The sequence below is a fragment of the Athene cunicularia genome (genome assembly GCF_003259725.1).
Source record: "Athene cunicularia isolate RWA chromosome 10 unlocalized genomic scaffold, athCun1 chr10_part1, whole genome shotgun sequence".
NCBI classification, from domain to species: Eukaryota; Metazoa; Chordata; class Aves; order Strigiformes; family Strigidae; genus Athene; species Athene cunicularia.
In genome coordinates this window covers 887017-902294 of record NW_020799112.1, presented here as the reverse complement: position 1 = coordinate 902294, position 15278 = coordinate 887017, and the positions used below count along the sequence as shown (strand labels likewise).

Below are 15278 nucleotides of genomic sequence, written 5' to 3'. Positions count from 1 at the left end.
GGTGAGCTTGGCGAACCCATTTTGGTGGAACCCCATAGCACCCAGCAGCACCGGACCAACTTGTGTGTCTGAGACCAGATTTGTTTGCTGTGTGTGTGATAGAAATCCTACCAGGAGGAGACTGCATGTACCATGAGGCAGAGCGAGTATCCCGGTTTCAGCCCCACTGCATTTCATCATCTGGGGGAGCGTGTGGGGTGAAGTCTGCTATGAAGGAGCGTCTGTCAAGGAATTATCTGGATTTGTTGGTACAACAGAGAGAAGAAATTGTTGGCTCCTTACACGCCATATTTGCAGATGAGATCCATATGCATGTGTGCTCCACCCCCCCATATTCTCTATACATTTCTTTGCCAGGAGTTTCCTACCAGTTCTTACGATACAGCCATTGCTTCTAAAAATAACTACTGAAGAATTTGAGATCTGGGCCGTTGATTACATTTTTGGGTCCCAAGTGCAGCAAGGAAAGCAGCTCTCTGTGGGCTTCCCAGCTTGCCATGTAGCCAAGCCCATCTCAGGAAGAAGTGCAATGGCTTATAGCACACCCTACACATCCCTGGAGAAAACTGAGCAATGCTGGGGTGGTACAGACTTAATGATATCCTTATCTATTTTAGAAATAAAGAGGAAAATTTTTCACTTCAGCAGTGAAGTCCTACACATCCCCTATAGTGTCTAATAAAAGGGGGAAATAAAAGTATTGTAATATAAACCCATCTATGGCAGTATAGGGGGAAATGATGCCATTCTTTGTGGGCTTTCCATTTTTAACTGCATGCCCTTGTGTTGGGGCAGTTAATTGGGCTGGTTTATGCTAGGACAAAGCATTATACCAGCGAGAAACGTTCCGGTGTCTTGGCCTTCATCTTTCCCCAGAGACTGATTTTTCTGGAGTAACAGTGGCACTGACTGTTTTCTGGTTTTATCTGTCAAGCAGAGATGGAGCATGGGGTTAGACAACTGGTCTTGAAATTTTCGATTAATCACTGAAATGTGTGTCGTGTCCGTCCCCCCCCATTTTGGGAAAATGTAAAAAATAAAAACAACTTCAAGAACCCCTGTTACTTGTAATAAAAACAGTGGGGGGGGAAAAACCCCTCCCCAGAAACTTTTCTTCAGTAAAGGGAAGAAAAAACAGTTACTGGAAAGTAGACCCGTTTGTATTTCTAAATGTCAGCTGCTTTCCCAGACTTGTTCAGAAATTTCAAGAGCTCTCACACAGTCTTTATAAGCACTCCTTTTGTCTGTGCTACAACAAATCCTTTTGGTCCTGTTGCTCATATTTTTTCATCATACACTCGTTTTTTTGTTTGTAGCAATGTTTTTTTTGGGGGGCAAGCAAGTAATTCCTTGTTAATTGTGTTGATATTTTGTGATTATCCTTGAAACGTGGCTTATCTGGCAGCACTTTATTGCCACCGAGCAATAGTTAGCAGCGGTACGAAGGCTTATGTACGCTGTGAGCTGTGAACATCCTCAGTTGTGGACCATGTTACTGCCTTCTGTTCCAGCTTGAGAGGGAGAGAAAGCAAGGCCATGTACCAGATTAATTGCACATTAAGGGCAAAACATTGGCAGAACAGCCCGTGATCATGCTAAAAGATGCTATCAAAAATTAAAGGAAAAAGAGGTGGGAACAAGCTAATAGAAGGCAAATGATGCTATGTGAGCTTTATTCTTTTGCTTGGGGTCAGTGAAATAAGGCCACTCAGATGATGTACCTTAAAGGGAAGGTTGGTCAGTAGGATTTCAAGGCCATGTGTGACAAGCTGCCCATTTGTTATAGTTCAAGGCTTTATTGAAATAATTATGCGTGAACCTTCTGTTTCCTTGCTTATTCTTTTACAGTGGCTAAAATTAAACAAAATTTTACAGTCACAGCTGGTATAATAAGATTTTAGGCGATTAGCGTGTACTAAAGCACTGTGATATGACTCAAGGTAGTAATTTAAACCAAGGCAGAATGACAAGCAGCAAGAACAAAGATAGTCCTTAAATATGAATTACCGCTTTATGGTTATGTGTGTAGGTGTCTGTCCCAATGCATGTGTCTTTAGGAAAGTGCAGCCCAAGTATCCTGCTTTGATCTTGGTTTTCATCATTGTTGACGGAGCAAAATCTCTTTGCACCATGGCTGAGAGCACCATGGTGAGGATGGCCCGTCTTCAGAGGTCTTACTCCTCTTTCTAGGAGAACTGCTGGAGGAGCAGTGAATCTGCCTGCTGTGATTTGTAGCTCCCGTTGGCAGTACCTGGAAAACTTCAAGTTTTCAGTAACACACAAAGATTTACTATAGGGGTTTTAGCCTCTCCTTTTGTAACCCTTCTCCTGGTACCAGGCACTGCCTGCCCCAGCGCGTGCTTTCACATCACTTGCTGTTGTTGCTGTGCAATATCCACCCTCCTCTTTCCTTCTCCCCAAGTAAACTCTTCAAGGATCTTGATGTATTATTTTTATGTATGTATATATTTATTTTTAAAAAATCTTTTTCCTTTCTCTGCCAGTGATGGGATTTATGGTGTGATCTCATGCATCATCCACTTGAAACCAAGCCAAAGTCAGGGGGCACATCTTATGGCCCTGGGATTGCAACTAACTCCTGATGGCATCAGGACCATTGGCTTACACGGTGTAAATTAAAATAGTAGACAAAAGCTTTGACGCAGGAGAAATATGACTGTTGGATGTGGAAGCTTGGGAAGCATAAACCCATTTTAGTGCAAAGCAGGAATCATTTCCAATCAACTTTTTTCTTTTCTCTCTCAGGCTGTGACTGTGCGAAACTCCATGGCTAAATCTTTGTACAGCGCCTTGTTTGACTGGATAGTGTTCAGAATTAACCACGCACTCCTCAATTCAAAGGACATGGAGGAAAGCACCAAGGTAATGTCTCGACAGCTCTTTTGGCTATGCTCTTGTGTTTTTAAAATAGGTAACTAGTGGATAAAACATTACCCAAGCTCCTAGCAGCACGATGCTTAACATAAAGTTAGTTTTTCCTTGGTTAATATTTTAGACTGAGTACGTTGTTAAGTGGCATTTGCTGAGCGAGAAAGGGTGAAGCACCTCGAATAATATATCCTCAACATGGCTGGGGAAGAGGTTTTGCTGTAGCCACAAAAGCCTGTTCCCTCACCCCCTCCAGGAGCCATGCCAATTTTCCTCCTTGTGTGTAAAACTAAAGGACCTTATATAATTGAGGGGAAAAAAGGGAAATCTTGCTAACACAGGGTGTTTTGATGAAGTTGTTCCATAAAAATAATTAGAAAGTGGTGTCAGTAGGTACTGATGTAGCACATCTATAAAGAGCAGAAAAGCAAGCTTTGGGAAAAAAGGTTGCAATGGGAAGAGCAAAGCCAGCGTAGTGCTGGACTGTTTTCCCAAAGCACTGATGGAAGGGATGACATGACATGACATTTCCTGTGATAGCAGGAGTTGGATGCCACAACCCAGAACATCCTCTCCAGAACATCTTGTGTATTCATCTGTGCTTGCTGTGGCAGGGGGATGCTGACCCCAGAAAGCACGGGTGCACGGATGTGTCCATGCACGCACGGGCTTGCAGCTCACCAGCTACCCTTGGCTTGCAAATTTTGGGCATGGGCCAGCAGCTGTGGGTTTTTTGGGGGGGTTGTACATCCAAGCTGAAGCTGCAGCTGCCAAAAGGAGGATTGTTTTGCTAAGCACTAACATTATGTTTGAATTATGCTGTAGGGTCGAAGTTGCAGAGGCTTGCAGTGTAGCTGGTCCTTTATTTAACTCCATAGAAATGCTTGCAGAGTGTAATTATAGACTGGAAATAAATACATGCATATAAAATTTGGTAATATGCTTTTCTGACAAGAAGGTTGTTAAAGCAGGTAACATCCAGCATGTCTTCTGACTGCACGTGATTCCTCTCCCTCTGTTTAATATTTTACTAAAAATGTTGTGTTCTCTCATGATTTTTTTTCCAAGTCATCAAAAGTTTTTTCTAGGCTGTCAGAAGAAAAAAACAACAAACCCAACACTGTAGGTATATTTGGTGAAACAGATAATGTGGATTCATTTTGAGAAGGAAATGCATCTCAAATACTAATTAAATTTTTTTAAATGATCCAGTGATTTTTTTAAAAAATATTATCTGTTCCGTAATATGTAAATACAAAATCAGACTAGGATTGTTTAGCATGTCTGAAATAGCAAGGCACAGCAGTAGGTGTTTATGGGCCATTAAACTTTGGTTCCCAACCTCAAATTGCAGCAGGTAAGAGCCAGAACAGCCCAAATTCATGCCGTGTTCCAGCACTGCCGCTGCACATTAACCCTCTGCTTCCTCCAGCCAAGACTCCTGTGCGGTGTAACCACCTTCCCCTTGCCTGTCTCCCTATATCACTGAATTCCCAGTTCCCAGTTTTCTGACTCTTTGGGATTTTTTTTCCTCAAACTCGCACTGTGTAGCCATAAAATCCAGGTCAGGCAGTGTGCTGGGAGCAGTGTTGCCCTTGCGCAAGAGCAGATCCGCCTGCGCTGGCTAACGCCCAGGACCCGGCGCTGCGGGAACGTGCAGGCTCGTACGGGCAGCAGGATCCAGCGAGTCACTCCGGGGCTGTACGTGGGCCAGGTTTTCTGAAACAGGAAGGTAGTGCACAAAACACCAAGAAATATCTATTTCTAGAGACAGAAATGTAATTAGGTTTATTTTCAGAGTCCTCTATGATCAGTGATTGATTTTCATGAGTCCCCAGAAATCATGAAAACATGAATCTTGCCTGGTTTCTGGGCAGAGAGGTTGAAGAGAGAGTTTATGTGCATTGCACAGGGCTGCAGAGAGCAGCTTCATTAAACATTGACTAGCCGGTTTTCTCTCAAGTTGTTCTATAGTGTCACCTCCTCACCCCTTTTTTTAGCCCCCAACTTGGGTCCTTCCAGCACAGAGGGAGGAGAGGCACTTGCCTGGACCGGGCAGGCCTGGGAATAACTGCTCCTTTGCCCTCAAGGAATAGCGTCACTGCCAGCGAGCGGCCGAGGGCATCCTGGGCTCTGCGGCTGCCCCTGAGACACCAACCACCGATTACCAGGCTTCTCCGCCCTGGAGGAACCAAGGTGATGCCGGTTAATTTGGTTTTTCCTACCACTTCACAATCCTCTTGAAATCCTTTTCATCTTGGGCTTGAAGAAACCCCAGATGAGGTTATAGGTTCTTCTTAATCTCCTGTATGTGGTCTTGAGGTTGGACAACCCCAACGAGTAACTGGAAGGTGGACTGGGAGCAGGAGCAGCTCCAGACCTTGGGAAGTAGGTCCTTGCAGCAAAGCAAGATCTCAGCACTTGGATGACATCTACTTGCTGGCATCTACCAGCTCCCTCAAAAAAATCTCCTGAACACCCCGAGTCTCTGATTTATGAAAAAAAAATACAGTCTTGCGCCTCGCTGTGAAAGGTTACTGACTCCTGAGTTTGCAGTGGGTGGGTAATATGTGACTCACCCTGCAGCAAACGTCCTGGCTTAATCCCAGCCCATACTTGCCACCAATATGCCTCTGACTTTTAAGATACATTTTGAAATAATTCTACAGGTTGTGAAGGTTCAGAAGGTTGTCAGATGGTGGATTTTCATCAGAGGGCTTTTTCATATGGCAGTAATGTTATGCAGAGGTAAAGCAAGACCCAAACCCATCTGAATTCAGAGTGTATATGGGAAGAGAACTGCTTCTGAAGTTGATGAGAAAAATAAATATGAAAGTATATCTCTTTGTGAGTGTAAATTTTGATTTCAGTGGTCATACACAGTTGTCCTGTAAAAACACTCGTGGAGAGCTTGTAGCTTTTACAGAAATTGGCTTGACCAGAGCTGCCATTCACCTGGTTGGGGTGACTCGGGGTTTTGACGTGAAGGTTGGAGGTTGCAGAAGACAACAAATACTTAGAGGTGCACATATGGCATGCACACAAAAGCCGGATTTGCTCTCCGATCCGCGTGCTGTTGAAACACGTGCAGCCACCTCTGCATCCAGCAAAGGCCTTTTCCTGGGGCTAAGCAGCATTGCCCCAGCCACCTAGGACAACCATGTAGACCAAAACTCATGCTCAGCCAAACCAGTGGTGGATATAATATTCATTGGTGCAGACAGTATTTGGTGAGGAGGCTATTTATAGCTAGTTTAGCCTATTTAATTGCTGGTGGACTAGGTGGTGTGGTGGTAGGTGGGAAGAAAACCTAGATCTTAACAAAGTCCAAACCCCAGGAGAGCCTGGGACAATGGGAATGGAGACAATTTTCATATCCCAATATGTGTGTTTATTTGATGTTAGCAGTAAGGATAAGATCAAAAGATGAAGCTGGGTAAAAAAAAATAAACACCCGGCTGTCGTTCTTCCACTGTTTTTCAAACAAGTATTTAGAAGATGTAAATCAGACCTTTGATATCCAAATTTAGTTAAATGTACAGTGAATTATTTTGGGAAAACACAGTGGGATTTGGCTTATCTTGCTTGCTGACAGGATTCGTAGCATATTATTTCTGAGCCGAGTTGTGAATAAGTTACTTGATACGGCTTGTTTTATGCTTGTAGCAGTGCTGCTGTGTATCTGTTTCACTCCGACTCAATTTTCCTTGGTCTTCTCTCTATCACTTTTAGCTTTTTTTATGATCTCATGATCCCCTACAAACTGTCTGAAATTTGGCCTTTATTAATGAGGTTGGAGACTTTTTCTCCTCTTGAGAACTAGATTACCAAACCTCAGAGAGTCTGTTATTTAATTCCCCTTCCATAAATTAGGTTAAGAATTTTTGGAAGTCCGTCTCCTTGCTTAAAATGATGATATAGCGTATATCGTGGTGGAACAAAGGCATTTCTTCAAAGGTTTGGTGGGGTTTTTTTAAGCTTTTTTCCTTTTGGTTCATGTGAAGTGTCTTAATTTCTTCCTAAATAACCCTGCTGTTGTTTTCAGATGAGGTGCTGCGTATGTATCGATGATGGTGAATGGAATTTATTGCCATGAAGAAAAATTCATTAAAATGAATGGCCATGAAGAAAATTCATGGTTGAATTCATAAAGAATTCATGACCATGTAGAAAATTCGTTTAGATTTAATCATTTAGTTAATACTTGGCTATCTGACCTGAAACAGAGGAAGAATTGCTGAACATGCAGCAGGTTTAATGCCCGTCTGTTCATTATTTTTAAGTCCCAACTTCCAAATTTGTAGCAAATCACTGCCTTTCACTTTATATAATAGGTCATCATGTATATTATGGGAATGTAGTTTGGGATAGTCCTTTTAGATTTAGTAGTGATGGTTTTATGGCTTGGTTTGGGGCTTTTTTACAGTATTGGCTTTGGAATATTGTAAAATAATAAATTTTAAAATTTTAACAGGTAAAAAATTTTAAAATAATAATAAAAAGTATTTTCCCCCCAAATTTTAAGCAAACCGATTTGTGATTGCCGAAATATGCCTCCGTGATAGAATGACATCACCAACATGCATTCAGGGTGACATAAATCAGCGCCAGTGCTCACTATTTATTGGTGGTTTAGGAACTGGAGAGCACGTCACAGCTTCAAGACCGTTGTTTGCCAAAACCCTTAAAAGTCATGCTCATGTTTAAATGTTACGGCTGTGACATTTTTAGAAAAGCATGATGTCAGTTTTTATCATCTCAACCAGAAAGTGCTTACTAACCCAGGATTCACTCAAATTTTAAAAATCCTCGTAGACGTACACTTTTACTTACAGGAATTTCACTATAGATTTTATATACTCAGTAATACAGTTGTCTGCTGCAGGCTTGTCAATGCTGCATACTTGTTAATTTTAGATGTTAGTTTTTATAAAGGAACAACATGAACACATAAACTAGACTTGTCTAGTTGAGGTCTAAATTATATTATATCTTTGCATGGTTTCCTTATGGCACTCATTCAAAGTGTCAATTTGAAATGGAAGAATGAGATTTGTAAATGTAAAATTCTTTTGATTATTTTCTTTAAATATTGGACTGCAAAGTTAATCTTAAAACCAGCCAGATTACATGTTTTTGTCAGGCAGTTTAACAAAATAATTTCATTCACACATATCTTAATGGAAATTTTTTTTTTCACCTGAAATGAATGTATTGGTAGATTTGTGCTGCTTTATAACGGAAAAACTGATCTAACCCTTTCACGTAGGTATCATGAGAGTTTTTTGGCCAGAAAGCAGAAAAATAAAACTAAATTCCCAATTTGTCATTTTTAAAAGTTTTACCAACTTACACACATTGACCTCTTTCTTGGGGGGAACTCTGCAAAGCTGCCTCCTGCAGCAGAGGCCAAATGACCTGATTCAGCACAGAGCTCTGCCCTAATTTCTCTGGTGTGAAACTGTAAAAAACACCCCACATCTTAATATTTGTATTCTGGAGGTGTTTGGGAGTTACCCACATAATCAGTGATGTGAGAAAAATGGTTTTCCCTCTGTAACAACCATGGCAGAATTAACCCTGCTCAAGTTGTATGTGTGGTTTGATACCTGCAGTGATTTTGTTAAATACACATTATTTTTATTTTTAGTTCTGTGCATTTTACCTCTCTGAGCTTGTTTAATTTTGGGTGTCAGCCAAAAAATTATACAACTTCAAAATATAATATTTTAATAGGATTCCTTTATAACTGAGCCTATCTTTTTCTATATATAACTCTTCTATTTTGCTTTATAAATGTATTTACATGCACACATTAGAATGTATTTTCTAGCAGTTTCAACACAGTACATGAACTAGCATTGAAAAAAGGAGAAGGTTTTTTTGTACTCTGCTATTTCATATTAAATTGTGTTTGTGGGAGCTTGATAACCTTGTTCAGTTTAAAGCGTTCACTTGTGGCAGGGTCTTAACTATTTCCACAGAGCATCAGCATGGCACTTGTGAAAGCTGATGTCTGTAATTCCGTAAGGATTCTGGAAGTGTGAGCATTTTATCTTCAAAGTCTTGTTTTTATGAAGTGCAATAGAGACTTTTATCTAGGGTCATTTTAGGGAGCTCTTGTGGATTGTAGGGAGAAGATGGCATGGCAGTGGAGTGGTTGGGGTTGGGATTTGCTTACACAAGGGCAATGCAAAAGGAACGTTGGTGTCGTGGATAAGAAAGTCACTTTGTCCTGTTTCCATCATTACTTTTTCCAATGTATAATATAGATAAAATATGAGCTGATAATTATACAAAGACTTTAAGAAGAATTCTTACTGAAATCTATTTAATTAAAAAAAAAAAAAAAAGATTTTGTGCTTGTTAGGCTGTCATTTAATGACTATATCTGTGAACAAAAGGGTTGCCATGTTCATTGGGACAAGCAGGAGAAGGATGCTTGACTTGGAAAGCAGCGAGTGAGAGTGGATCCCTCTGCCAGGCTCAGGCCTTGGTCCAGTGGCTTCCCAATTTCCATCTTCTGGTCAAACGGCTGTTTCTCATGGGCATTTTGCCGAGTGATGCAAACTCCTGGGAAACTAGCCAAGGACCTTCAGTAGTCATCCTTGTTATGGCATGGCTGGGGGTGAGGGCAGTCTGTCTGGCCCTGGAATAGGGGGAGAAGCCTGGACGAAGGATAAGGTAGCCAAAGATCTCTTGGGAAAATGGGTTAGAGTCTTATTGTTGTGCTTATATGCTCTTTAAATTGTGATTTCACTTATTCCAGTAGCCAAAGTCCAAAGCTTCATCTCACAAACTGAGTGGCTGCTCTGCCCACAGCAGCTGTGTCTGTTCCAGCCTTAGGTGTTTCCCTGGTCAGGAGCTGAGCACAGGAGTATTTTCCTCCTATGTTATGTGATCTGTTGAAGTGGACGAGCTGCAATAGAGGCTTGTGGATCCTCTGGTTTATATTTCTGGCAGTGGAGTCAGGATAGTCTTAGGAAGGTAGTCTTATGAAATCCAGAGTGCAGATAAGACCAATAAAATTAAAACCAGTGTGTCTGGCAGCTCTCAGATTCTTCTGAGGTGGAGCAGAGGAGGTGTTTCTCCTCCTTGCTTGAGGTTTGGTTCATTTGACCAGTGCTAATGCTTTAACCTTTCTTAATATTTTTATTTAATTAATTGTCTCATATAAGTGAGATGACTTTGGTTAGACCCCCAAGCATTGTCCACTAATGAACTGCTGGTGGAGCTCTCCATGCATGTGTCCTTCAGGCTCTTCACCCTGTTTCTGATGACAACAGGCTTGCTAGGTGGACACACACTTGAGTTTTATTTGTAACTAATTATTAATTATTTGCTTAACAGAACAGTCATATACAGGTTTGGAAGCTGCAGCAGAAATTATACCTACTTAAGCTTGTTTTTCACCCAGGCTCCCTGTGTCAGTGAGGTTTATCTCCTGTCACATCCCCATGTCCTTCTTCCTCTGGGTTTACCACATTCATTCAGTAGGCAGAGGGCTCAAGTTTTATGAAAACCAGTGCCTACATGAAGGAGAAAGGTCCGCATTTCTACTTCCATTAAGGGAAGGAAGGATAATCTGAGCCAGGGAGTGATGGGTTACACTTGCTTGCAGGCCAACATACGCATGGCCAGGGGTCCACTGCTGCCCCTTGCCTGGCTGGTAGTGGGGGAGCAGGCTTGGTTTGGGAGGAGAGAAGGGGCCAGGAGGTTGCAAAGCAAGCTGTGAATTCACAGCAGTGTTGACCTTGTTTTGCCAACATAAAAAACGTGATGCACCCATGTCTTGAAGAGTGTCTCAAGAGGTCATTGTTAGCGGAGAGACCAAACAGGCTTTGGCTCTTCAGTTTGGAGAAAAGCCTGGGGTGGGACACAGTTCAGGTTCACTGAATCATCAGAGTGGTTGAAAAAAGGCATTTTAGGACTGTAACTCACCAAATCCTGTGATGTATGTTATGGGGTATGAATTTAGTAAAAGAAAACACTTCTCTGTTGTGGACTTCTAAAAGTTGGCCTGAGAGACTGTGAGGGATCACAACGTCAGTGGGTTAAAGGAAAAAAAGGCTGTGTACCTCTTTACCTATGAACTAGAGGGAGCACAGAGGTGCCATCTCCCTCATCCCAAAATTGTGGGTGCTGGGAGAATAGGGTGATGAATCACAGAAGAGCCATGCTGACATACCCAGGTGTTGCAGAAGAAGAGTCAGAGATCACTCAGATCTGAGTTTGCAGTTAGTTTGTTGTGTTCTAACCAGTATGCCACTTACGTATGTAAAATATTTCATAAATACAGATGGATTAGCGGTCAATACTCTACTATTTACTGCACTTAAAGTTAGTATGGGTTGCAAAGATTATCACTTAAGCTTACTATATGTATCTTAAATGTTACATGTATGCAAAAGATGTCACTTACCCAGCCATAGATGCCTGGGGTCAAGTGAGGGATCTCTCAGCCTCAAGGAGTAACCTTGAGAGGTGTCCCTAGTCAAGGGGAGATAACCGCTGTGCCGGCAGGTGCCATGGAGGGAGAGCTCAGTGGACCCTGACAGCTGCAGATGTTTATAAAGTGCTTGATTTGTAGGCAGATTTTCTATTGTGTTAATGCAGTTTTGGCCATTTACCAGCCCAGTCTCCAGCCAAACCGTTTTTGGGGGGATTTAGTGCTGAACTGATAGCCTCACACAATAGGATTAACTTTGGTTAAACCTACTTGCTGAGCATCTGCCCGGACCAAACAGGAGGATTGCATCCATCATACCGGGATATGTCCTGCTGCCGTGGTTGGAGATGCTGGGCTGGGAGGAGTGTTGAGCTGCTCCTGTAGAGCATTTCTTGTGTCCTGGTGGCAGCGCTGGGATGGCTGTGCCAGAGTGCGGGGCCCTGGGACAGTATCCATGGGAAGTGAGGCTTGGTTCCCTTCCCTGGCCAGAGACCTTCATTCAAAGCAAGTAGTAGCCGAGTCTTCAAAGGGTGCAGAAGGCAGGGAAAGCACACTCCTGGGTCATTAGGTTAGAGAAGGAGCTTTTGTTTTATTTGCCTAACAGCTCTGTTGCCATTGTTCTTAACTGTGAAGGAACCTGACTCAGGGGGTGGATCTGAGCCCGCTTTTTCAGCAGCATTACTCTTTTTGTGTTACGGATGTAAAGTGACCCAACATCTCCAAAAATCAGTCCATCTGGGTTACGCTTCTTAGTGGGAGACATTAATCTGATCCGTCTGATATGCAAGGTGGATATTTTATATTTGATACTATTTTACTTCTGACCGGACTTATTTTCCTTCATTGCAATTGATTATTTCCATGCAAATCCCGTGCAGGTGTTTCTTCAGGAGACTTGGCAGCTGGAGCATGTTTGCTTAGACATCCTGTATTCACCTTGTAGGCATGTTTCTGTAGGCTGTCTACACGGTGTAAGCTTTTTTTTCCTATCCCTCGTTCCCTCCTAACCCTCCTAACCTATCTCTCCTAACCTATCCCTTGTTTACCCCTCAAAGGATAAATACTGTGTTAGATCCAATAGAATAACTTGGAACTGCGTTCAGGTTTCTTCAAAGATGGTAATTTGTCTATAAATTAAAAAAAAAAAAAAAAACCAAAACAACTCTAAAAGGAATTTTCTTTTTGAAAAAGGCTATTTTTCCAGATATCTGAAGTTACGTGTTGTCTCTCTGATGTAGGTGAAGTCTTCCAGATGGCATAATATCAACAATTTCAGTAAAAATTAAAAGTCCTGCTATTAAGTATATTTAATTCTGTTTGTATGCTTTTGATTATGTACTGAGTACAAAAAAAAAAATTTACTTCTTGTGATTTTATTCTGATCCTCATTCTGACTTTCCTTGCAGACTTTATCCATTGGAGTACTTGATATTTTTGGGTTTGAAGACTATGAAAATAATAGTTTTGAACAATTCTGCATTAACTTCGCCAATGAGCGCTTGCAGCACTACTTTAACCAACACATCTTTAAACTTGAACAGGTAGGTCTGGAAATATTTACTCACTGATGCCAGTAGGTGTTGACATGCGTTTGTGGCACTGATAAAGTTCTTAAATTGTCCCTTTAATTCTTTTATGTTAAGGAGTGTACACTGAATTATTCAAATTTAACTTCTAATTTACCATATGACTTACTGCTACCTGTAAAATAAAATCAAGCCAGAGATTTACTGAATTTAAATAAACATTTTGGGATACAAGTATCCTCAAACATCATGAAGACCTTAACCATCACTCTTTTGTCTCTTTGGGATATGCTCAGAGGGATCATCCATGAGCAATTTCTTTCTTACCTTTGCCTGGGCTTCTTGCTGTGTCATTAATATCACATAAAAGTTATTTTTTGGCATCTGTTTAAAATGCCACCCCTGTCTTCTGGTGGTTTTTTGCTTTCCAGTGTTAATTTGTGTGGAGGGAGGGGAAATGTTACTCTCATACATGTTCTGCAAGGTCAGACGAGGTCCTTATGACCTTCAATAGCCATGGCAGATTAGGAAAGGTTGAACTTTAAGCTTTGCTTTAGGTTTTCTAAGACTGGATGTTGCTTTCCAGCCTCAAATTAATGTGCTATGAGAGAGATAACAAAAATACAGGCCATAATTTAGCAGGTAACATACATGACAAGATGGCATAGTCTATTAATTAGGATGGGAGGAGGCTTCTCCAAACACAATTTGTTATTTAATAACAAGTAGGACAAGAAAAGTGCTAAAGTACATGTTGTTTCATGAATGCACAACATATAATTGGGCGTATAATACCGTAAATATGTTATAGACCTTCAAATTGACTTTTTTTTTTATTTAATGCCAGTCTGCGTGCCCTCCCTTTGGGTGAAATTCTTCTCTGGGTGAGGTCAAAGGAAATCCTCCTTATCATTAGTTTCGGTAGAGCTAGCATTTGATGAGCTGTGCTCTGCGGCCTGAGTCCAGCTGAGATCAAAGAATTAAACCAGCCCTTCCCAGAAACCCTGAGACAGTTTCATTTTGGGCTTCCACAGTGTTATAAGAGATCTGAGAAGTCTCCTTGAATATGAGGATGGTCAAAAATAAGCATTATAGGCCTGAGTGGACCATTTGGGGGATGTTTGCTCTCGAGTTCGATGCTTCTTTGGTAGCTTTTTTTTTGGTCAAGAAGGTGCAGCAAAGCTGCTCAAACCCATTTTATTTCAGTTATTTAACTGGTCTTTGTATGCCAATGTACCCTACTCAAAAAATGCTCTAAGAAGTTAGTGGGAAGACTTGTCTGTATTTCTAAGAAAGGGTCTGTTTTACCATTATCTGCCATAAAAAGGCAGACTAAAAAACTATTGCAAAGTCAGTATAGCTATATTTTCCTATAAGGGTAACTGATACCCTTTCTAGAAAAGACCTGGGGAGGGAGGACCCTACCTGAAAGCTGGAGAGAGGTGATACCTCGGTGAGGTGGGATTTCAGGGCACATGGGTTTCAGCAGCCTCCGCCAGCTTCTCAGGAGTGAGCCGAGATGCTGTCATGCATGAGGGAATTTTGCTGCTTGGGCTGGGATTTCCTAGCAGGTCAGTGTTCCTCCCTGAGCCCAGGGTATATGCAGACCTCCTGATTGCAGCAATTTGTAATTCTCCTTGGACCAGCTTATAACCAGTGACCTAATTAGCTTTCTCCTATAAATCTGTCAAGCACATGAAGTCATTAGAGTCAGTATTTGCTGAATGGATGAGAGGAGCAGTGTGGAGGTATCTGATTGCAAGGGGCTTGTTCCAGTTCTTAATGCCGGAGCACGTCATCTATCTAGGGCTGAAGCACTGCGAGTTCTGCTGATGGAAAATACCGTCATCTCTATATAGTTTGCTTTTTGTAAATATAAATAACCGTACATCTGCGTGAGTGCTAATTCTTGGGTGAATTATCTGTATGGTTTCATCATTTTCTTTTCCTCTTGGAATTATGTGCTGCATGTGGAGGAGTGGATTTGATGGAAACAAAACTTGATGATACATATTCAGATCTTGGGTCTTCAGAATATCATTCCTTCCTGGCTGGCCACAAGGTTACCCTGCCTTTTTAATGATAATTGCCAGTCTACAGGTGAAGAGTAGGTAGTTAATACTGTGTTTCAAGACATCAAGATAGTTATATTACTTTGAATTGTGATTTTATCAGAGATATTTATGGGTTTATGAGGGTTTGTTTGATGTCTTGATAGCTGTAAAACAAGTGGGGTTATTGATGATTGGTACTTGAAGTTGGAGGGGTCCTTCTTTGCATCCAGAGAAAAGCTTGTATCTCCAAAACTCGCAGGAGGCTGAAGACAGATTGCTGAGATATTTGGGCACTTCTGCTAAATGAAATTTAAGTATTTGCTAAGGATTTTTCTTAAAATCATGATAGAATTTGTGTGC

The 15278-nt window shown here is 41.4% G+C and overlaps 1 protein-coding gene across 9 annotated transcripts in view; it reads left to right on the top strand.

Moving 5' to 3' along the window:
- Window positions 1–15278, top strand: part of MYO9A (myosin IXA) — a 165641-nt gene that overhangs the window by 85727 nt on the left and 64636 nt on the right. For all 9 annotated transcript variants that reach the window (XM_026855665.1, XM_026855664.1, XM_026855662.1 and 6 more), the window contains 2 exons: window positions 2767–2883; window positions 12745–12879. In XM_026855665.1, the coding sequence (XP_026711466.1) occupies window positions 2767–2883; window positions 12745–12879 (252 nt within the window). The remainder of the gene's footprint in view (window positions 1–2766; window positions 2884–12744; window positions 12880–15278) is intronic.